The 24,865-nt window shown below is 34.3% G+C and overlaps 1 protein-coding gene, 1 long non-coding RNA gene and 1 pseudogene across 10 annotated transcripts; 2 read left to right on the top strand and 1 right to left on the bottom strand.

Annotated features, from left to right (window-relative positions):
* Positions 1–636: 636 nt before the first annotated feature.
* Positions 637–2,702, bottom strand: LOC147384220 (uncharacterized). 2 transcript variants are annotated; one of them, XR_015173000.1, is made up of 4 exons: positions 2,529–2,702; positions 2,321–2,405; positions 1,330–1,429; positions 637–1,146 (listed from the first exon to the last, which is right to left on the bottom strand). It is a non-coding gene; the product is annotated as an uncharacterized LOC147384220 (long non-coding RNA). The 2 variants fall into 2 exon arrangements; XR_015173001.1 differs by having other exon boundaries at positions 638–1,141.
* Positions 2,703–5,497: 2,795 nt separating this feature from the next.
* Positions 5,498–6,609, top strand: LOC147384219 (putative receptor-like protein kinase At3g47110 pseudogene; annotated as a pseudogene).
* A 5,259-nt stretch (positions 6,610–11,868) lies between these two features.
* LOC147384218 (putative copper-transporting ATPase HMA5) lies at positions 11,869–15,797 on the top strand. 8 transcript variants are annotated; one of them, XM_086426684.1, is made up of 6 exons: positions 12,383–13,673; positions 13,765–13,805; positions 13,976–14,269; positions 14,362–14,616; positions 14,957–15,211; positions 15,322–15,465. In XM_086426684.1, exons 3-6 carry the CDS (start codon positions 14,210–14,212, stop codon positions 15,370–15,372), a joined length of 621 nt encoding a protein of 206 aa, XP_086282810.1. In that variant the 5' UTR covers positions 12,383–13,673; positions 13,765–13,805; positions 13,976–14,209; the 3' UTR covers positions 15,373–15,465. The 8 variants fall into 8 exon arrangements, with proteins under 8 accessions (XP_086282805.1, XP_086282807.1, XP_086282813.1 ...); XM_086426679.1 differs by lacking the exons at positions 12,383–13,673; positions 13,765–13,805 and adding an exon at positions 11,869–12,376 and having other exon boundaries at positions 14,064–14,269; positions 15,322–15,467; XM_086426681.1 differs by lacking the exons at positions 12,383–13,673; positions 13,765–13,805; positions 15,322–15,465 and adding exons at positions 11,870–12,376; positions 15,502–15,797 and having other exon boundaries at positions 14,064–14,269.
* The last annotated feature ends 9,068 nt before the right edge of the window (positions 15,798–24,865 follow it).

The following is a 24,865-nucleotide window of genomic DNA, read 5'->3' as shown; positions in this document are numbered from 1 at the left end:
TGAATAATCAAGTTCAATACTTAACTTAAACCAGGTATAGACTCAGAAGCCACAAGTATCTTGTCTACGATCGATCTGAAAATTCTTTTTTCCCCAAGTGAACCAAGGGAGAGAAGGATGAATTCTATGATGAGTCTCAAAAGAAAATATTTTGTTCTCTTGAGCTTGACTTTTCAATAAAATTAATCAAAATTAAAAGTTGGATCTTTATTGCGCTTGTGGTAATCAAATATTTCAAAATGTCACCCAGATAAAGCAAAGATACAAGACCTAACAAATTATATTTGCAGTTACACTTAAGATAGGAGTACCCAATATGGATACATTAACCATTTTGAAGCATCTGCTTGATATAACTCGACACACATTTCAGTTGTTGGAAACACCAGCCTCAACAAACGTGCTGCACAGACAAGTCATCCAATAATTCCCTGCATCCAACTACAAGGCCAGTTTCCAACAGTTCCTAATGATCAATCTAGATCACCTTGCAAGCTTTGAGCAGAAACACAAGCACATATCGAATCTGTGTGAAGCATTAAAGTAATGTAATTCGTTTGATTGAAAATGTTTCATCTGATACAGAGAACTCTTAAATCGCATGATGGTCAAGAACAATGGAACAACACCACTCCATTTTCCACAACTGTGTTTTGCAGGACAGTGTCTTTGTATACACTTGGCACACTTTCTCAATTAAATTATTTTGTTTACAACTATTATTTATATATTGTTAACATGATTTAGTGTATAACAATTTCTTTAAAGAGACAGTTTCAATGCTATATGCTTAACATGAACTATTGTATGTGAAATATATATTTCCCCATTTATGGGGCTTATCAAATGTGAAACTTGTTGGTGGTTTCAGACAGTAATACAGTTGTTTGTGTCTTTTGTTCATTGGTCATGAGTCTATATAGTGCCAAATGGTATAAAAATAAAACTTGAAAGTCATAATATCACACAAAACAGATATCAATCGAACCATCTCAATTATATCGAAAACATATCTTAGTTCTCTTATACATGCAAGAAACATTGGAAAAGTTTTAGTTGTAACCTTTTGTTCTTTTGCCAATGTTTGAAAATGGAGCTGGACCGTTCGACCATTTCAAATCCAAGTGAAAATGTACCCCACCTATCCTGTGAATCCATAAGTTAGTTACTTTGTACATATTACAGCTTGGAACAAGAGACATACTAATTCACGTTAAAGAATAACTATGAGTGCATCAACTCCAACTAATCAGAACAATTCCAGGAATGTAAGTGATTGGAATTTGGGACACAGTGCTCCATAAAAGTCTAAAACCAGGACCAAAATACCTCTAGAATAGTGTCAGCACCAAAATCCTTCCTCCACTGAATCATTTCAGCCCACATGTGTTTTGCTTTATCAATTTCGAAATTTCTTGCTTTCAAAAATCTGCAATTAACAAATATATAATATTTCATAACCATGGCCAACAAAACTCAGACGAATATATATATTCTTGAGGCATACCTATAATGCTTTAAAGAAGAAATTAAAATCTAGACAACAAGCATCATTTGGATTTAGTAGGTAATTGTTGCTTAAGGTTTTGGTGAATTAGTGTTCACCATTGAAAAGTGAGTAATTTGAGGGGGAGTTTGGTTCCAATTGTTAGATTTTGATTTAGGTTCTGACTTATTTGTTTATTGTTAATTAGAATTAGGTTATGGAAACTGATTTTAGAATCTCATGTTGACTATATTATTTTTAACAATTGATTTTAGAATCTAGACTAAGAATATCATTTTGCGAACTTTTTATTTATTTATAGTAATTGATTTAAGATTGTCAGAATTAGATCATGGTAACTGATTTTCAGAATCTGGTTTGGCTGCATTATTCTAATTAGTAATTGATTTTATAAACGACATAAATCCCATTGAATTTGAGCAGAGCCAATGTTAATGAGTGGAATTGAAGAAAATAAAATTTGCAAACAAAATTGAAAAAAGTAATGGATCTTCTAAAATTTTCACAAAAAGAGGCATATTCAAATCTCAAATTAATGAATATGAAAGATAATCAGATCTAAAATTGAGCTTAAAGAAGGGTAAGAAAGGTAAGAACTCATGTTCAAAACTGAAATTAAAGAGATGTAAGAGCTAGATCATTATATAAAACTCCACAACCAAACTCCATCTTATTGTTAAGAACAAGGGATCTAATTGCAGTTTGCAACAGAACCAAACAAAACCCTAAAACATGCTTTAACATTGAAGAAAATGTTTGAAACCCTAAATTAATGAAGGAAAATCAAAGATTCAATAAAAAACTTTAACATACCTGAAGATTCGATCACAAACCAAGCAAAGGGAGGGAGATCAAACAAATCACTAAAACCTTCGATCAAACTCCGATCGATTCTGCCCTAAAATTTGCAAATCGAAACTTAGAGAAAGTCGATATGAGAGAAAGAGATTCAACAGAGAGAGAGTTGATCTATCTCTCTAAATTGAAACTTAGAGAGTTGATCTTCTAGATCGAAACTTACAGAGAGATAGATTCGACAGAGAGAGATTCGAGAGAGAGCGAGAAGAGCGACTAGAGAGCGACGAAGTTGAGACAGAGATAGAGTTTACTTAGTGAGAGTGAGAGACAGATCAGTGAGAAGGAGAGACAGAGATAGAGTTTATCAATGAGAGTGAGACAGAGAAGAATGAGACGAGCTTCTGTAAACGAAGGTAAGACAAAAAAAATTTAGAGTGGCTATTGGCACTCCAACTTTTACTACTTATCATTGAAACGACGGTTAAACGACAGCCTTTAGCAGTCGTTTTTAGCACGTTTCTAGCGTCGCTAAAACCTCAATATGACATAGTGACCCCTATAGAAATTTGAAATAAAAAAAATAAAATTGTTTTCCAAGAGAATATTATGTCAAATATCTACGAAATTTGGCTTCCCTGCATTTTTATAAAAATTGAACAGTGGTAATTTTGATATGGATAGCAAATGAGTTAAAACCTTGTTGGACTGAGTTGATTAAACGAGTAATTTGTGAGTCACCTTGTGAGGTATTTACACTCTTCATCTCACCTAACTCTAGGTTTTGGGCTGCAGGTCGAACAGTAGACTTTTTTATTTTATTTTAATTGTTTGGCCAATTTCATAATCCAAACGTATTTGTCCTTGTAAAAATATATTTATTTTATTAATGTGTGGGTATAGCTTGTTAGCTAAAGACAGTCGCAGATGACATTAGCTTTTGCGTGAACCAAGGCTTGAGACTAAAGAAGCCCATGTTTGAGGGTCCACATGTAAATCAAATTGGAATTTATAACATAAAATTAGCCGTCCATTGGCCGTCCACTAAAGTCTAGTCTTTTAATTACTTAATTCCAGTGTACAACTGTTTCAACGGCTCTTTGTTTATAAATTTCACTCAAGAAAATCCTTTTAAGAGAAGAGCTTAATTTTCACCATATGATGAGTACATTAATTGGTTTCTTTCTTTTTCAATATTCCCTGACTTTCTTGTTTATTTGCTTGCCAACAGGCTTGGCCACATCCAGCATCCAAGGGAATGAAACTGATCGACTTGCCTTACTTGCCTTCAAGGATCTCATTCATGACCCTCTACAAGTTATGAAATCTTGGAATAGTTCTCTTCATTTTTGTGAATGGGAGGGCATTACATGCAGTCGTCGACATCAGAGGGTGATAACGTTGAGCCTGCAGTCCCAAGGGTTGGTTGGTTCCCTATCTCCCTATATTGGGAACCTCTCTTTCCTAAGGAGTATTAATCTCCTAAATAACAGCTTCCAAGGTAAAATCCCTCAAGAAGTCGGCCGTTTGTTCAGGTTACAAGAATTCAACATGAGCAATAATTCTTTTGTGGGAGAAATTCCAGTCAATTTGTCCCGCTGCTCCCACCTCAAAATCCTCCGTTTAGCTTACAACAATCTCGTAGGAAATATTCCCAGAGAAATTGGCTCTTTGTCCAAGCTCACTATCATGTATCTAGGTAACAATAATCTAACAGGAGGTATCCCTACTTCCCTTGGGAATCTTTCATCTCTCAACATTCTTTCGCTAGAAGATAATAGATTGGAAGGAAGTATTCCAGATTCCCTAGGCCAATTGAAAAATCTGACAATTTTTTCATTTGGAATAAATATTTTGTCTGGCATGATTCCTCCCTCTATTTACAATCTCACGTATTTAGAAGTGTTTTCCATAACACTAAATCAAATAACTGGAAGTCTTCCACTTGAGATAGGTCTCGATCTTTGTAATCTCCGCTTATTTTTCATTGCAGGTAATAATTTTTTTGGATCAATTCCTGTATCATTTTCAAATGCTACAAGACTTGAGATGTTTAATATCGTTCAAAACAATTTTATTGGGCAAGTCCCTATTGAGTTGGGAAACCTAAAGGGCATTAAAGATATACGTTTGGGTGACAATAATCTTGGAAGTGGGAAATCGAATGACTTGGATTTCCTCAATTATTTAACCAACTCTACCTATCTACACTTTTTGGGTATCACTTCCAATCATTTTGGAGGTAAGCTACCCAACTCTATTGCCAATCTCTCCAACCAACTAAATATGTTACACCTAGGAGTGAATCAGATATTCGGAAACATTCCATCTGAAATTGGGAAGCTTACTAACTTAATTGCATTGAGAATGGATTATAACTTTCTCTCCGGTAGTATTCCCCAGGGCGTCGGGAGGCTTCAAAATCTACAGGTCGTGGACTTAAGTGGAAATATGTTCTCTGGACATATACCTAGCTTCCAAGGTAGTCTCTCCCGGTTATTCTATCTCAATTTATCATACAATTTCTTTGAAGGAAACATCATTTCAATTATTGGGAATTCTCAATATTTGCAAATTTTGGATCTTTCTAGAAACAACCTTAATGGAACCATACCCAAATGGGTAATTGACTCATCGTCGCAGTTAATTTCTCTTAGCTTAGCAAACAATTCTTTGACTGGGCCCCTACCTTCAGATGTGGGTAACATGAAAAATCTTGAAGCACTTGATGTTTCCGAGAATAATATGTCAGGAGAAATACCTGGAACCATTGGTAGTTGTCTGAGCTTGAAAATTCTTTATTTGCAAGGCAATTTCTTTCAAGGACCTATTCCCTCAATTTTTATTTCTTTGAAAAGTATTGAAGATATAGATCTTTCGCATAATAACTTATCTGGACATATTCCGAAAGATTTAGAGGACCATAAGTTCTTACAAAATCTGAATATTTCTTTCAATGACCTTGAGGGTGAGGTACCTAAAAAGGGAGTCTTTCAAAATGCAAGTACATTTACACTTTCTGGAAATACTAAGCTCTGTGGGGGCGTCCCAAAACTTCAATTACCTGCATGCCCCATCAAGAAATCTAAACAAAGAGGAACATCTCTTGCTTTCAAGGTAATAATCGTTGGGGCTATTCTATTTGCAATTGTGGTGACATCTGTTGTTGCTTTTTATTGGAAGAGAAATCCATGAATGAAATCCGTTTCCCCATTTTTCCTGGGTGATTGGTATAAAAGGCTTTCTTACAATGATCTCCATAAAGCAACAGAAGGTTTTTCCTCAGCCAACTTGATTGGTATAGGAAATTTTGGATCTGTTTATAAAGGAACGATTCGTCCAGATGAGAAGCATGTTGCGGTGAAGGTACTCAACCTTAACGTACGAGGAGCTTCCAAGAGTTTTATAACCGAGTGTAACGCTTTAAGAAAAGTCCGACACCGAAATCTACTCAAGATTATAACTACATGCTCAAGTGTGGATTTTAGAGGTAATGATTTCAAAGCTCTAGTTTTTGAGTTCATGTCTAATGGGAGTCTAGAAAATTGGTTGCATCCAAGTTCAGACGAGAGACCCTTATCGAAAAATTTGAACCTTGGCCAAAGACTAAGCATAGCGATCGACATTGCTTCTGCATTGGATTATCTTCATAATCATTGCCATACACCAACTATTCAGATCTAAAGCCAAGCAATGTTCTTCTCGATGACTACATGACCGCCCACGTGGGTGACTTTGGCTTGGCAAAGATATTTTCTAGCAGCACAAACAATTCCAGTGAAATTGAAACCAGTTCAATACTTATAAAAGGATCTATTGGGTATATTCCTCCAGGTAAGAATTTAATCTATATTCATTCTTTTACATATATCTTAAAAATTTTTTGTAATTTAAATTAGATCTATAACATGACTTAAATACTTACCCAACAATGCATGATTGCAGAGTATGGCATGGGTCTTGATGTCTCTATAGAAGGCGATGTATACAGTTACGGGATACTTTTGTTGGAGATGTTAACGGGAAAGAGGCCAACTGATGAAATGTTTACGGACGATTTAAGCCTTTATCAGTTTTCCAAAATTGGTTTGACTGAGCGAGTGATGGAAATTGTGGATCCTCGTCTACGCTTAGAACAAGAACATAATGAAGCTATCAATGATGAGATGCAAGAATACCTGATTCGCATGTTTAAAATTGGAGTTTTATGTTCTGCAGAATCATTAGGTGATAGAATGGAAATTAAAGATGTTTTTGTGGAGTTGCAAGTGATCAAGAAAATGTTTCTTGAAGAGAGAACCCTTTAACAGGAAGATGAAACACTCCCTATTTTGTTTAAGATATAGGTTTGGCATAATGCTAATTAGTTTCTCAAATGTTTCTTTTCTTTTTGTAGTTTTGTCTAAGATTATCAATGTATACTTGTGTGTGTAATCGCTTGGTACATCTCTTGTACTTGTTGAAATAGAAAATTATTTAGTCAAGACATGTCTTTTTTTTTTTCTCCAGAGTCTCAAGTTTCTTTTCACTAGTAATTTACTGAAATGGAATGTTTTTTTTTTTTTTTAAAGTTCATCTATCAAGAAATGAGTAAAGATGACTTTCAAAGGTTTTGGTAATAATAAGCTCATCAGAAGTAAAATTTAACAAGATCTCATTTTAAAGTACAAAAGATGACGATCCACTAATATATATCTATATATATAGGTAGTGTTTGGCCACCAAAATTGAGAATCAAATCCTCCCAAAAAGTCAGCCCATTAACTATGGTAACTTGTTTTTTTGGAGAAATATTTCTTCATTTGCAATTTCTTTAGTAAATCCTTAGAACACATTTTTCTAAATTCTAACTTCTTCCCAAACTTTTTGTACTATCAAAGAAGGGTAAGATCTCTCCATTCTCTCTAACTAAAACTACCAAACAACCATCGAAGTTCACCAACATAGCTCTAGTTTTGAGGCACAATCGTGAACCTTGTAGATCTGTTCATTCTCGTGTTTGACCCACGATATATTGGAGCTTTTCACCAATGGTTATCATTCTCCTCTTTTTTTTTTTTTTTCATTTGTTTTAAAATTATTTATGTATTCTTATCAACCTTGATACATTTCTCCAACAAAGTTATATAAATGGAAAAATATAATATAGTAAAAACCTCATTGATTTTGCGAAACTTTAAATCATTATTTTGAAATGCTTATACCAAAAGATGGTCTGTAAGGGTATATATAAGCACTTGGGGACATTTCTAGACACTTAGGTGGTGTTTGATTGAGCTTCAAAACGCATATTTTCCAGCATTTGCGGTCAAAAGTTGCGTTTTGAAGCTCAATTAAACATGACATCAGCTTCGTAAAGCTGCGTTTCATAATTTTCGATTTTTTTAACCACAGTTTGGAGATGCAGATGAAAGGAGCTTCTCACAACTGCGTTTAAAAGCACTGAAGTAAAATGACGTAAAATCCCTTCAGCAAATAACCAATTTTCGACGAATGTCAGACTATATAGCAGAACCCAATCTTTCATTTTTTTGTCTTCATTCAACCTAAACCCACTACAACAGCTCTAGATCTCTCGCTCATGACGGCCGGCATCTCTGATTGACGCCATTGACAAAACCCACACATGACGGTAGGCATTTCCGATCGGCAGGCATCTCTCTTTCTCACGCCATCGATTCGTCGTTCAACCTAAACCCCACAGACACCACAAGATCTCCATTGATGATGGTAGGCATCTTTGATCGATGCCATCGACAAAACCCACACACGACAGTAGGCATCTCTGGTCAACGCCATCGACAAAACCCACACACGAGATAGAGAGAAAAGATTTGGTTGATTAGAATCAGAGGGTAACAGGGCTTCGACTCTACTATTGGTAGTAGTCTTCATCCTTGATCTCAATTTCGTTCTTGCTGTTGTAGCATAGCAGAGGAGAAGTACACTAAGTCTCACTCTCTATGTTGTTATGATTTGGCACATTTTAATAGAATTTAATAGAGAAATTTGCTAATTCTTGATACCCAATTAGGCAAGCAATACGGAAAAGTGTGTCTTTGGTGTCAACTAATCATTAATCTTTCTTCTTCTTAGTTTTTTTTTTTTTTTTTTTTTTTTTTTTTTTTTTTTTTTTTTTTTTTTTGCAATTAATCCTTTTAGCCAATACTAATTTATTGGTAGAAGGTAAATTGGTTCGACTCGAGCACTATGGATCTCATGATCAAGTGAGGGAGTAGAGAAGGTTGGGTTTATCCATTCTCATAGTTATCAAATAAGGCTGTTATTGTGGAGATAGTGAATATTGTGATGTTTCAAGAGACTAGAAATATATAATTTTGGTAATAATGCACCCTATTTAGGATTCTAATGTCACCAGTTCAATGCATTTCTTTTTTATTCCTTCCTCATGGATCTTAATCCAACTTACATGGAATGTTGCTAACGAGTTGGGCTCTTTATTGTCCCAGGAGTGAGCATATGTTGTTGATTTGGGTATGGAGTCTTCTTGAGTTCTTTATATCAGTGGATTAGTTTTTACCTTTGCTTCATGTATGCAATCAACTCGCAAGTAAGATTTTCTACAAGTGCCTTAGACTATTGGTATCACCTTTTTAGTGTCATCCGATACTTCATGATATATTACTCTATGTAAGGACAATGGTTATGGCATCATGGAACAAGATTTGGTCAAGTTGACTAAAAATTTGTGATTCCTAAACACGAATCTTGATCAGACATTTCATTGTGTTTATGCTAGGACATTGGAGGAGAATATTGGACAGCCAACAACTATCATAATAAATTGAGCATAGTATGGATGGGGATGCCGAGATGAATTGAAAGGAAGGCTTGAATTCTTTTTCATAGAAAATAATGCATTCGAAATTTTTTAGTAGTTTAATAGCTGGATTAAGTTAGCAAAAGACTCGGATGGTCTTGGCATGTTCTATGAAGATTGATTACGTCACTAGTTAGAAGAGATGTTTAAGTTCCTTAAAAAACAAAGTAAGAGAAAGACCCAAAAGAACTTGGATGGGGATGGAGACTAAGAGGAATCATTAGAGACGTTTTCGTAAATATCTCAATAATTTAATCACAAGTAAATTCATTTTAAAGAAAGAAAAGAATCACACTTCTTATAAATATATTAAAAGTCATTTATGTCCATAAAAATAGTATTTATATATTTTCACGCTTCTTATAATTTTATTATATTTATATATATTTAGAGTAATTAAATATTTAGAAGGGTATTCTGATAATTTTTTATGCATTTTGGGTGCATTATGTTGGATTACGTATTATGAAGGTATTTATTAGAAATTTTCATATGTCCATTTTAAAGAGGAAATGTTGTCGAAATTTCTAAAGAATTCTATAATTTTTTTAGAATTATAAATATTTTAAAATTAAAATAATTATTTTTTTAATTGTTTACATAATTTTATTATATTTATATATATTTAGTATAATTATATATTTATAGGGGTATTTAGTAATTTTTGATGTGTTCTAGGTGCATTATGTTGGATTGTGCATTATACAGATATTTTGTTTATCAAGAAAATTTCATATGTCCATTTTTAAGAGGAGATGCTATCGAAATTTCTATAGAATTCTATAATTTTTTTTAGAATTATAAATATTTTAAAATTAAAATAACTATTTTTTTTATTTTTTTATATAATTTTATTATATTTATATATATTTAGTATAATTATATATTTATAGGGGTATTCTAGTAATTTTTTACGTCTGGGTGCATTATGTTGGATTGTTTATTATGCAGATACTTTGTTTATCAAGAAAATTTTATATGTCTATTTTTAAGAGGAGATGCTATCGAAATTTCTATAGAATTCTATAATTTTTTTTTAGAATAATAAATATTTTTAAATTAAAATAATTATTTTTTAATTTTTTATATAATTTTATTATATTTATATATATTTAGTGTAATTATATATTTTTAAGGGTATTCTGATAATTTTTTATGTATTATGGGTGCACTATCAACCTTAAGGGCATTCTGGACATTTTACCCTAGTACAACAGATTTTAGAAGTTGTATCAAACAATAATTACTAGATTCTAGTAAACAACACAACATTTTCACAAAACTCTATCAAACAAACTTTTCAGTGTTTCAGATTTTAACAACAGATTTTGACAACAGAAGTTGACAGTAGATTTAGGTAGCTGAATCAATCAAGGCCTTATCTTTCTCATTTATGGGTTTTTAACCTTCTCAACTATTCTTCGAAGATTCTACATGAATTTGACTATTTTAACGTTTCTAACTTCTTGAATTTACTTTTCCCCCTAAATACCATAAGTACCCTTATTGACCTTTTACTAAAACTACTCTTGAATCTTTATATATTTACAAATTAGGTTTAACTTACAACATTTTTCAAAGTATTGCAAAAGATATTAATAGTAGGTTTGATGGTGCTGATCCAATCAATGATGGATCATGGGTTGCCTTGGAACGTTAAAATTGTCATGAAGTTAGGTCCAAAGATTTTTCTAATAGTAATAGGTATTGAGCATCCCTAGAAGAGGGAATCATTGAGATTAACATGCAAGTTCACTATCAAATTAATATTGGAGGAGGAATTAGGTTCTTTAGGTGGGATCACAACGGGCTGGGAAATTTCATTTTGTGTGGATGGACAACACAACATATTGGCTCTCATAGAGCTTCAGGCATAGTCGAGGCATTACAATTTGCCTTGAAGAGATGTTTTAGTCGAATAGATATTAATACTTGTGGAGATTCTTCTTATGTTATCAAGAGCATTAATGCCATTAATGGTGCATGAAATTGAGCACTCGCATGTGGCAGAATTCCCAACGAATAGTCATCGTCTCTCTCTTCATCAATCTCTCTTCGATCTTTTTCTTCTTCTTCTTTTTTCTCCCTCTTTCTTTTTCACCCGGCATGCCTCCCTCGTCAACGCCTCACTCTCCTTTCATTTCCTTTTCTCCCTTGAATAGGCTCTTAGAAGTTAGAACCCATTTTTCAAAGTAATAAACATGATGACATACTCTTGATTGTGATCCAGCGAGGGAGGCTAACATAGAGTGACTTTAAAGCCCTCATCTCTAACTTCTTTCTTTAAAATAAATTAAAAAAAAAAAAAAAAAAAAAAAAAAGTCTTTTATAGTGGTGGGGCCCACGATTACACAACCCAACCAACCAAGCTCTTATTTCACTTGAGACTTTCTCAATTTATTTGTATTCTAGTCAACCCTCCTTTACTTCTTTCTCACTACGTCACAAATAAGAAAAATCGACTAAATATGGCGAAAAAAACGATGGACTAAAGCAGTTATTTATTTACGACGACTTTTGTTAGTTGTTTTACCCTTAATGACGTTTATAGAGTGACTTTCTCAATTACACAACCCAACCACTCATGTCCTTATTTCACTTGAGACTTTCTCAATTTATTTGTATTCTAGTCAACCCTCCTTTACTTCTTTCCTCTCTCTCTCTCTCTCTCTCTCTCTCTCCATTGAGTTTGAGAAACCCTAGATTTTCTTCTCTCTCTGGGTTTTTTTTTTTTGTTGATTTGATTCATACCTCTATACGTTTTTGTGAAGATTGGTATTAAAATCTGCAATTCTATTTGTTAATTTTTTGTCTGATTTTGGAGTGTTTCCTACAACCGTCTTTCCTCCAAACTAATGTGCACTAACCGTTTGTGAAAATTCGTAAGAGACTACTTAGCTTTTTTCCAATTCAATTTAGCTGTCACCAAGTCAATTTCAGTATATTTTTCTTGTGACGCACCTCTTGACCTCACTCCTCTTATTTGATTTAATACTACATTCTCAAATTTGTGACGCACCTCTTAACCTGACTCCTCTTATAAAATAATAATAAATGACCTAAAAATCCTTGATTTTTTCTCAAAACTAGTTATCTTATTAATGATGATGATGACGATGTCGACGATGAAGATGAGATGAATAAGAAAAAGATGGCGCTGGTGGTTACGAGTATGATGATGAGGAGGAGGGCATCAAGTCTTCTACTATTAATCAATAAGGGATATGTCATCGGTATGAATTTAAAATAGGACTAAAAATAGGTTGAATATGAGAATATTCATGTCTATATCTGAATTTTTTTTAATTTGGATACGGATCCGTATATGTACCTGACTTAAAGCTTATTAGTTAAAATCATATCCGAATCATTTTTCTTTCACACTCGTATCTTGATCCGACCCAACCAAATTACTTGATCCAGGTTGGTTGGGTCAAATAATTTTAGGCTTATCAACATTTTTTTGGCAATATTTCTTTTTTAATTATTGTACTATTCTATTTTACCATTAATTTTATTTTATACGAATTCGTGTTATATTAAAATAGTCGAAGAAAGATATTTCGAAAAAATATAATTTTCAAAGTAATATATCATTCGAATGTAGGTGGATACAGGGGTGGATCTGTATCTGACTCGGATTGCATATTCGACTCATTTTTATTCGAATATAGTCTAAGGAATCAAACTTGCTAAATTTAGATTCCGATCACTTAGATTTCAAATAAAATCTAAATCATTGTACACGTGATACTCAATTATGTATGTGTACACGTGATTTCAACCCTATCAGGTTGAGTTACAAAATCATTACACATTCCTACCACGTCATTGTACACGTGACCATCGAAATCAACTATATTAGACAGCTTGGTTGATGTTGGCCATCCATCGAAATGAGGGGGCAACAATGGCGTGGAACCTACTGCCTACATTTTGCATCTGCTATCTATGATAACACCCCACTCCCACCAATATCAGACCACTGCCCAACAACCCCACCTTTGCATATTCTTCTTATATGTTATTTTGTTTTCTTTCCCCTTATATGTTTGTTTCTTCTTGTCTGCTCTTCTCTGTTTGGAAAATGTTGTTGGTTGTTTTTTGTTGATTTGTTGCATCTAGTAACCATTATTGTGGTTTAAGGTGGAAGAGGTTTTTTAAAAGGGATCTTAGTTTAGGGATGGGTAGAATTGACTTTTTATAAATTGGAGGATGAGGCTTCTTGTAGATAGGTAGCTTTTTAAATATTGGGATTAGTGGTAGGAGTGGCTTTTTGTGCATTGGCAAAGAAGGAAACACTAACGGATGAGCAAAAATAAAAGAAATTAGTGTTAGGAGTGGCTGATTGAGTGATACTAATGGTGGCAACTCTTTTTGGAAAAAGAGTAGGTGCTGGAAAAAGGCTTTGAGAAAGTATTCAGTGCTGCTGACACGAAACAATAACGAAGAGCTGTTTCACTCTCAACCATTGGATTGGAAGAGTCAATCTGGGTGGTTGTGCAGCTATTTGTCAGCATTGAATCGACAGTAAAGTTCGATCCACGAATCTTCTTTCTATCCAACGAATTGCAAGTCATCACCATCAAAAAGTTAATGTGGTTTTGTTTTCTTTCTTTAGTGCACCATTATTGGAGAAGCAGCCATGGTCAAAGGTCTTAGGTTAGAGATTATTGAATATGTGAATTTTTCGTTTTTTCTGTTTTCTTAGGTGCAAATCTCTAAGCTTTGTGATGTGATGCCTTGAGATTTGCATTGAAATAAATCACAGATCCAAGCTACATTGTTCATGGGTGTACATTTAATTTCTTTGGATTTTTCATGATTTGTAGAATTGTTTTGCCTTCTAAATAAGGCTTACACTTAGTACTGCCTTCAGCCTTGAGGCTTACACCTCTCCTCACACCAGTGGGATAACAGGAGAAGCCCGACCAGTGGCAAAAAGGAAAGGAGATACGGTGATAGGAGGGACTTTGAATGAGAACGGGGTGTTACATGTTCAGGTTACAAGAGTTGGCTCTGAGAGTGCTCTGTCACAGATTGTTCGACTTGTCGAATCTGCACAGATGGCCAAAGCTCCTGTGCAGAAGTTTGCTGATCGTATCTCGAAGTATTTTGTGCCTCTGGTAAGAATATAACTTTTTCCTCTCTTTCTTGTTTGGTCGATGTATAATTTTGTTTCAAGTCTTGAACAATAATTAATATTTCATATTTTCAGGTTATTATCCTTTCATTCTTCACTTGGCTTGCCTGGTTTTTAGCGGGAAAATTGAATGGCTACCCAAAATCTTGGATACCATCTTCAATGGATAGCTTTCAACTTGCTCTTCAATTTGGCATCTCTGTCATGGTCATAGTATGCCCATGTGCTCTTGGCCTGGCAACTCCTACCGCAGTTATGGTTGGTACTGGAGTTGGTGCTTCTCAAGGTGTACTGATTAAAGGGGGCCAAGCATTGGAGAGTGCACATAAGGTCAATGAATTATTTCATATTACTTTCATGTTTTTTATAGCTATATTTCAAAAGTCTTAAGTTTTTAAAGTCCAATGAAAGTTGATGAAATCAGCATTGAGTGGAGAAAGAATATTGGAGCTGGTGATTCCTGAGATTCATTCTGGTTTTAGCAAGCCGTGTTTTAAGTATCTAGATTAGATGGAAAATTTGGATATATAATGTTTTTTTGTCTTCTTTATTATACTAATGCAGGCCATTATGACTACAATTCTCACTCTAGTTATGTTCTATTTTACAATCTCAACTCAAATTTTTTAATTAATAATTGAAGTTATAAGGATTAATTTTATCTTTGCAGGTGAATTGCATTGTGTTTGACAAGACAGGGACTCTCACCACTGGAAAGCCTGTAGTTGTCAACACAAGGCTCTTGCAAAACATGGTACTTTGTGTTGCTGGTGTCCTTTTCCCTTCTACTGGATTCCGTCTACCTCCATGGATTGCTGGGGCTGCAATGGCAGCCTCTTCAGTTAGTGTTGTTTGCTGTTCTCTCTTGTTGAAGAATTACAGAAGACCCACGAGCTTGGACAACCTAGAGATTAGTGGGATCCAGGTTGAGTAACCCATCATGATATAGTTGCTTTAGCTTTGTATATATATATATATTCATGTGTAATAGTTAAGTTTGCTGAAGACTAATATCTTGTCATGTTGTTTTACTAGGTATTGAAGTTTGATGTAAGGTTTTTATGCTATGTACATAACTTGCAGTAGTGATGCTCATCTGTTTATAAGAAAATGGATTTGGATTGAAGTTACTCTTGAGTGTTTATTAAACGTTGTTTGAAGGCAATATATTGAAGTCATTCATAGTATTAATTATGATTTATTAACTTTCATAAGCCTACAACAACGATGAAAAGAAATTGAAGAATACAAAGAGGAAATTGGTAACAATCATCACATTTGCTTTTGTCATGGAGGTAACGTACAACCCCAAGAGTTTACCTATGATATTTATATTATGGTTCGCCCCCCATTAACAGCTATGTACTGTATTGAGCAACGATCATTTCAAAATGAATATCATATGCTTATAAAAAAGTTTGACACAAAAACGACGGCTTTAAGCCGTCATTTATATCAATTAATTAAATTTAAATTCGACAAAAAAATGACGGGTTTGGGCCGTCGTTTTATGTTGACTGACCATAACCATCGTTTTCTACAACAGTTTTTTGACCCGTCCTAACCGTCGTTCACTAAAAACAACATCGATATTTACAACTGCTCTTGCGACGGCGGGGGCCGTTATAGTTCTTAAAAACGACGGCTTTGGCCCGTCGTTTTTTGTGAAATATGACGTAGATCTATAGATTCTTAAACCTCGAGTTTTTATCAATTTCATTTGACCCCTTTTTTTTTAAGAGAGCTACTATTGCCACACCACATTGACTAATGCCACACCAATTCCTATATAAATCACCAAAGAATTGCACATATTGGGTATGGTGTTAGTAAAAATTGGTGTGGCAAATAAATTTTTTTTTTTTTTTTTTTTTTAAATTCTTCTTTGATTTCTTAAGTCCTCAATCCATATAAATTCACGATAGATCAACCTACTAAAATTTTTGAAGTAATTTCCAAAAATTATTTTAAACTCACAATTAAAATAATGCAATCACCAATTTCTAATTTCTAAATTATTTTCTTGTTAATACAATATTATTTAAACTTTGACAAAATGTCTTATTTGTTAAAATCTAGAACTCGGTTATTACACGACGACTGAAGGAGTCTGCTCCCAAGGGAGGTTGAATCACCATATTGTGGGTGAAAAGTCCAAGGGAGGTCGAACGTCCTATTTAGTTGGATGGGTGAAGGGGTCGGCTCCTAAGGAGGCTGAACCTCCTTGAGGCTTGGTAATGATGAAGGGGTCGGCTTCCCTAGGGTAGCCAAACCTCCTTGAGGCCTGGTAATGGTGAAGGGGGTTCGGCTTGGTAATGATGAAGGGGTTGGCTCCCTTAGGGAGGCTGAACCTCCTGGAGGCTTGGTAAAAGGTGAAGGGGTCGACCCCCATAGGGAGGCCAGATGGGGTATGGGTTGGACCCATGGTACCCGATCAATCGGGTTTGGATCGGTTTGAAATGTTATCTTTTCTAATCACTAGGATCAAATAATTTTAGTTCATACAATCCCCCTCTTAGGATCTTGAATATTTCTAAAATCTAAGATTATGATAATTTCAATTTTGGGATGAGAGAAGATTGTATTATTTATATGGGATATTTAGTAAATATCTTGCTTACTAATTTTGGCAAGTTTTTGGAAACCTCTTTCTTATAAAAAGCCTTTGTCTCTTCTCATTTTCTTCACTCTATTCTATTTTTTAGTGGAGAGCTCTAGGCTTTTAGGGGGATTTCAACTTTGGGGATTTCTTTGCTTTTCAACTTCGATCACCGCTTGGAGATTAACTTGGTGTGTTCGATTCTCCTTTCTCTTTTATTTTTCTTATTCGTTTCTTCGATTTTACTATCTTCAATCATGTCTCTTATCTTCTATTGAAGAAATTCACAACCATTTTTATTTTCTTAAAATGTAATGTTTAGGCGAATTGAAAGCATAGATCACCCTTCCGTTGGTCCCGATGACTGTTCTTTTTACCTTTGACAACTATATGCCGGACTTAAGTTTCCACTTCCTAAACTTGTTAGGGAATCTCTTATTCTCTTCAACCTTCATCCCACTAAAGTTAATAGGAACTTTTTTAGGATTGTCTATGGAATTTCGGCTTTGAGTAGTATTCATAATCTTGGCATTAGAATGGAAGAGCTTTTATTTAAGGCTAGCAATGATCTGAAATATAATTGATCTCCGAATCGGTCCAAACCGATCCTGTCCGAAAAAACATGAAAATATGGATTTTTGGATCAGTTCAGATTGGAATCTTAGATCCAAAACAAGTTTAGATCAGATTTATCCCAATCCGCTTTGAAAAAAAATCCGATCCGAACAATATTTTATTATTCTTAATACCATATAAATACATATGGATAAACATATTAGTCTTTTACGTTTCCCTCCATATTTGTAGATAGAAAGTGGATTTTCTTTTAAAATTTTACATGATTTAACATTTTTTGAACATGGATCATTTGAAAATAAGGAATGTCTTCGGATCGGAACGGATCAATTTGTAATTAACGATGACATGAAATGGATCGGATTCGGTTCACATATTCATTAATCCGTTCGAATCGGATTGGATTGAGTACATGTTTCAAAAATTTAGGGTCGATACAAGAGTGGTACTAATTTGGTACCAAACCGATCCGTTGCCAACCCTACTTCTATTCCTCTACAGCTTGATGTCATCCCCTTTAGGTCGTTGCAACTACTTTCTTGCTCCTAGGCGTAGTCCTTTGATTACTAACTTACCTAATTTTGATAAACATTGGTTTTACGATCCTATTGCTATATCGAGAAATTGGGAGTTTGATGAGTTATCTAAGGAGAGTAATCCCTTACTTGTCCCAAGACCTATTAAGTTTAAATGTTGTTTTTCCTCTAATTTCTATTTAACTCTATATCTTCTTCTTCACTTATATAACTTATCTTTTTTCTTCTTTGCAGGGAAGCTCTCTTTGAATTCGCTAGATTTAACTATTGATTGATGTCTTCTGGTTGAGCAATCTCTTAGTCTTTCCACATCTCAGAGGGACTTCTGACTATTCTTCTCTCCACCTTCATTTCTTAGACATCATCGTCCTTGACTTTCAGCCACTTCGTTTATTTATTGTTCTACTTAGACCATTCTGATACAGGATTCTTCTTCAGATAACGATCAAGCTTCTCAGATTGAAGTCATCATGTCAAACGGCTTGCCTATTTTTCGCATCATTGGTTCTTCTTCTCGTCCTTCTCTCAAAAGGAAGATGAATCTTTCTACTTAGATAAAGGAGAAGCAACCTAAGGAGTGTTCTAAGCAATCTCTTGATGGTCATATTGATCCATCCCCCATTATACTTCAGAATATTGCTGTTGTTATCCTATCTCCTCAAGTTAGCCCAATCGTTGATGCTTCTCTTGGCCTTTCTCAAGTTACTCATTCTCATCCATTTTGGAGAAGGAATGGCTACTTTGCTATTGGATCTATTAAAAAAGACCAGTCTACTCTCGAGGATCCTTATGATGCTAAATGCATCCTGGAGTCTTCTTCTTTGGAAAAGGATGAGGAAACTATTATTGAGCTGGACTTGACTTCGTTTATGAATGTTTCCCTCTCCCATTTACTTGAGGTAAATATTTCTTTCTTTAGTCATTTTGATATATCAAACTTCCTTCTTTAACTTCTTCCTTTTGATCTTTGCCAGACTTCTTATCACCATCACTGATCTCTTAGCGGCTACTGAGGGAAAAGTTACTACTTTACAACTTCAGAAGAGTCATTCACAGGTGGCTTGAAATTCTTTGGAGAAAAAATATTAGGTTAGTGATCATGAGTTGAGGGAGATGAAGAGTTATTGAAAATCGCTTGAGAGGCAGTTGGCTGACCTCAAGAGAGAAAAAAAAAGAGGTCAAGAAAAGCTATGAAAGTATGTGCAAGCAACTGAAAGATCAAGTGACTAGAGGTCGTGATGAGGAGAGAGCTCGGGTTTTGGTTGAGTTTGGCTTAGATGATGACGGGAACACTTTAGTGCTGTCCAGGGTGCTGATGAGGATGGTGAGGAAGTAGAAAAACTATAGAAGCTTCTTCTTTAAACCATTATTGATCCCTTAGATGCTAACATTGAGCTAGTATTCCAGATTATAGTTGTTGTACCTCCAGTAGCTTTAGACATTGAAGATTCTTTTTTATCTCCTTACTTTTATGGCCTCTTTGCCATATTGATTCTTAGTATGATTTAAAATTTGGTGTAAGTCCCAAAATACTTCGGCCATGACATTGTGGTTTTGACCTAGACCAGAACGAAACATTGAATATTTCAATTTACCTCAAAATGTTTGGCGTTGGGAAAATTGATTAATTTGGGAAAATCTCTAGTTGTCTCATTATATTGAAAAATCACTTATTATCCCAATCGGATAATCGCAGATTGTTTCTGTTATCGTATACAATTTTAAGAGTTTATATAATTTAGGACTCTAATATTAGCTGTACAGATTATCTTGCCATGTATATATGCTGAATATTAGGAATCAGTTACATGCTGAATATTAGTTGTACATATTATCTTGCCATGTATATATGCTGAATATTAGAAATCAGTTAGATTCTATGTATAACATATACTTCCATGTATAGATGGAATTGAATAAAGAAAATGGAGGTTGCTGAAGTTAGAGAGCAACACTTCCAAAAAGTTCTAGTTTCTCTAGTATTCTGACATGGTATCAGAGCTGGTTCAAATACTTGTCTGTTTTAATTTTCTTTCTTCTTTCGGGGTGTTTCTGTGGTGATTTTGGTGCTGTCTGTGGCTTTTTTTGGTTCAATTCTTGCTGTCAGCAACCTCTGTTGCATTTTCCAGCTCTGTTCTAGAAGTCTGGGTTGGCTTTGATTTTTTTTTATTTGTTGCCGATGCTCATTGTCGTGTTTCCTGGTCTGGGATATTATTTTCGGAGCCTTTATTGATTAATTTCTGGTTGGTTGTGACTTTCGAAGATCTCTGTTGCATGTTTTTGGTTTCGGGTCAACAGGTTCTTCTCAGTACGTTGGTGCCCTCTATTACGTTCTTGGTTTGTGCTTATTTTTGGTGCAATATTTTTTTTCACGGTACAAGTTACAATTTTCTAGTGGCATATTCTCTTCGTCTCTTAGTTGCATCGGATAAGTTGGAATCGTTCCACATTAAGTTTACTGGCAAAAATTATTCTGCTTGGGAGTTTCAATTTAAATTATTTATCTGTAGACACCCCATTTTTGCACTCGCCTGATTAATAAACTCGTCAACCCGATCGCAACGGTTCCCAATGATGGATGTTTATTCCAATGCTTTATTTTGTTACCAGATATGTTTCGAAAATCCGGATGAGGTATCTCGAACTGACAAAACCTTAGAAAGCATGCTACGCTAGGAAAATACAACCCCAGAAACGTAGAAATCATCATATTGCAGACCAAAAAGAAGCTTCACAATAAAAATCATTAAAAATGACTAAATTACCAAAATATCCCTAACATCAAAACAATCCTAGAGCCTACATTACGCTTAGGAAAACTCATTCAAACACATAAAACAACAAATTGAAATCAAATAAATCATTTCACCAATTTTCACAGAATTCGACAAAATTACGAAAATGCCTCTCATCAAGTTCACGACCATTTCATAAAAAAAACTTCATAAATGACAAAAACCAACACTCCCATTAAATTCCTTACGAAAAACTGATTCCAAAACATCCTCGAACATTGAAAAACGACTTAAAACGTAAAAAATCCTCTCCAAGGGAAAAATGGTAATTTCATAATTTCAATAATTAAAAATTTCAAAATTAATAAATAAATCATTAAATAATGTAAAGTGAAACATTAATAAAATTAATTTTAAAATTTGAACTAAAAAATCGATCAATCAGGTTTTCAGGCAAAATTATTGATGGTTCGCAAGATATTTCTTTAATGACCCCTCCATTTGGGGGTCGAAAGAATTAAAGATATAATAGAGGGGGGTTCTCCAAAAATTTAAAGTCAATGAAGCAAGACTAAAGTCAATCAAATAAGACTAAAGTCAAGATATTAAAAGTCAACCAAGAAAGACTAAAGTCAAAGTATTAAAATCAATCTTATAAGACTAAAGTCAAAACCCTAAATCAAAACCTTAATATAAACTAATCAAGTCAATCTCATAAGACTAAAGTCAAAACCCTAAATCAAAACCCTAATTTAAACTAATCAAGTCAATCTCATAAGACTAAAGTCAAAATCCTAAATTAAAACCCTAAAGACTAAGCCCATCTCATAAGACTAAAGTCAAAACCCTAATTAAAACTCTAAAAGAAACCCTAATCAAACCCTAATGCTTTTAAAAACTTTATAAATAGGAGCCTCCACACCCTAATTCGATTTCAGCGTGAGAAACACCTAGGAACCTCTCAAAAATACTTCAAAAATCCACAACAAATTCAAAGCACCCAGATCCAAGAAGGAGATACCTTACCTCGGAGATCAGAAATCAGATCCGGAGATAGAACGAAGTTAGGAGTACGGTACAAGGAGTCGTTTTCACCAGATCTGAGGGAATAACACTTTTGCATATCGAAGGTAAGATTTTTCGTTATTTTTTTTAATCTAGGTTTGTCATTAGCGATGTAGTTTTATTTGGGATAAGTAGAGACCAGCATTGGCCGAGCGGGGTTGGTGCCTAACACCTTCCAACCCCGTAACATGATCCCCGGATTCAGATTTTTTGTAGTAAATTAGTTTATTATCTGTTTTAGAGTCAGTTTGTTTCCTAGACCATAATAACTAGGTGGCGACTCCCAAATCTCAAGGGTCAAAAGTGGATCCGCGCACCCCGCGGATCGAGGGCGCTTTCAGTGGCGACTCCACTGGGGGTCATTGAGGATCAGACTTGAAAAACCCCAAGTATGGGAGCATTGCCAAGATTACCTAGTTTTTTTTAAGTTTTTTATTTAGCTCGATATATTTTATTTATTTATTTGTTTATTTATTTATTTATTTTTGTGGCTTGATTTGGATGATTTTGGGTATTGTATTTTTGTCCAATTAAGGGTCACTTTTTGAGGACCCCTAAATAATGAGAGATTCAAATTGACATATGAAAAGGATGGAAAGATGAAGGTTGGGATAGCAATGTTAAAATATTTTTATAGAATATTTTAATAAGAATTAAGTCTAGAAATCTCTTAATAAAATGTAGATCTCATCGAGTAGATTAATTTAGAATCTGAATTCACTCCATTTCGTTATCGGGAGCCTTGGATATCATCGACGCAAGTTCAATATGTGAATCTGGAATTCTTGTTGAATGAAAATTGGGACAGCAATGTTAAAATGTTTTTACAGAATATTCTAGTCAGAATTAAATTTGAGAACCTTTAATAAAATGTAGATATCATCGAGTAGATTAATTTAGAATCTGAATTCACTCGATTTCGTTATCAGGAGCCTTGGATATCATCGATGCAAGTTTAATATGTAAATCTGGAATTTCTGCTGAATGAAGATTGGGACAGTAATGTTAAAACGTTTTTACAGAATATTCTATTCAGAATTATGTCTGGGCACCTATTAATAAAATGTAGATCCCATCGAGTAGATGGATTTAGAATCTGAATTTACTCGATTTCGTTATCGGGAGCTTTAGATATCATCGATGCAAGTTCAGATTGTATTTTTCTAATTCACAGAAAATCTAAATTTATCTAGTGTTAACACAGTTAATGTTCCTGAGAGCAAGCTCATTTAACACTAGGATCTTTCTCTTTGATTTTCTTTTGAGTTGTGTTTCTAATTTATTTTTATAATTTAAAAAAAAAAGGGTTCATCGCTCCTCATCTCAACAATTATCATTTTGTCATCAATGTAACATCTATTGGAATCTCGATTTATTTGGATCACCCAAAAGTGATCATTGATTGGACCTTAAAAATTATAAAAATGCCATGATCATTAATTGATTTGCCATGATTTTGATTCATATATATTTTGATGTGCATGCTTCAATCTTGATTTTAATGCTTTGGATATTTATGTTGTATGATCACATTTTCTAATATCTATATTTTAATGCTTTGATCTGACTTATGGGCCCACTTGTTTGAAAAAGCCCCGGGCACATCCCATCCTGTTTTGCACACACCACATGCACGTTTACTGTTTTTCACACTTATCGTCCGATATAGCCAACGTGGCACTACTACGTGGTCCGATCTCTTCGAAGATGTGACGTCATTCATGAAAATCACAACTCCAGTCACGTAGCTTAGGGTATATCAAACTAGGGCATCAATACCGTCTGATCAAGTGATTCTGAGAGGTATATTGATGCACCCAGGCTTGAGCGACCTGAGCCTTTGACCTATTGTGAGCCACACAGTCACATATCCCGATTGCCAACGTAGTATTAGTACGTGATCGGTCCTCTCGTGGGATGCCAAACCATTTATGAAAGCTACAACTCTTGACTCGTACCCATATGTATGTAAAAGATAATCTAAGTATATCAATTGCACTTCTTGATCAAAATCAGTGCCTAAGCAAGATCTTGCCCCACTGTACCCTACTGTACGAGGGGGATAGACTACGTCTATTCTAGACGAGAGGTATTTAAGTGGGCCCTTGCTCAACATTGTGCGCCACCTCTCAACTGGAGATCAAACTAGCTATTTTTGGGTTCAGAGAAGTGAGTTGAGGTTTTATATTATCACCTATACGGTATATCAAACTAAGTCACTACGTATCAGAAGGTATATAGGTGTACTTGGGCAAAGGTGGTCAGATAAAAATGCATTGCACGTGGTAAGCTTAGTGTCTAGAAACATTCCTTGTAGGTCACGACTCGAACTTATCGTGGGTGTTCCCGGGTTATTTATTGAATGGAACCTTATGAATGATGAATGTATGTGAATGATGAGATCAAAACATATGTGAATGATGAGATGAATGTATGTGAATGATTAGATCAGAATGCATGTGAATGATGAGATGAATGTATATGAATGATGAGATCAGGAATGTGTGTGTTTGTCCTCAAGGATAAATTTTTTATTGTTTAACTTGATTTGAAATTATAGTATCACTGGGTACACCAACCCAATAAAAAAATTCATTTTAAACTCAACCCAGTCCATTTAGATCCAATGATCATTATGAGCCGGGTCATTTAAATCGAAATAGAAATCAAATTTTCAAAAAGGAAAAATGGTTTACAAAGGGAAAGTATTTTCCAGAAAAAGTGTTTTTCCAAAAGAAGTGTTCTTTTAAAAAAATGTTTTCCACAAAAAGTGTTCTCTAAAAAAAAATATTTTCTAAGAAAAAGTGTTTTCTAGAAAATATTTTCCATAAGAACAAGATTTTCCAAGAGAAAATGTTTTCCAAATAAAAAACTATTTTTTAGAGAACAAATATTTTTCAGAAGAAAAAATTTTCCAAAAGAAAAAAAAATGAAGGAAAAATGATTTACAAAAGATCTATTTTTGCATGAAAAATTTTTGAAATATGTTTTTTACCAAAAATCTATTTTTTGTATGGACCTTATAAAATTATCAAAATATGTTGATTGCAAAAAATAATCAGAATTGT

Source organism: Akebia trifoliata, chromosome 15, assembly GCF_017979445.1.
Source record: "Akebia trifoliata isolate Shusen 1 chromosome 15, ASM1797944v1, whole genome shotgun sequence".
NCBI lineage: Eukaryota > Viridiplantae > Streptophyta > Magnoliopsida > Ranunculales > Lardizabalaceae > Akebia > Akebia trifoliata.
This window is presented reverse-complemented; position numbering and strand designations above follow the sequence as displayed.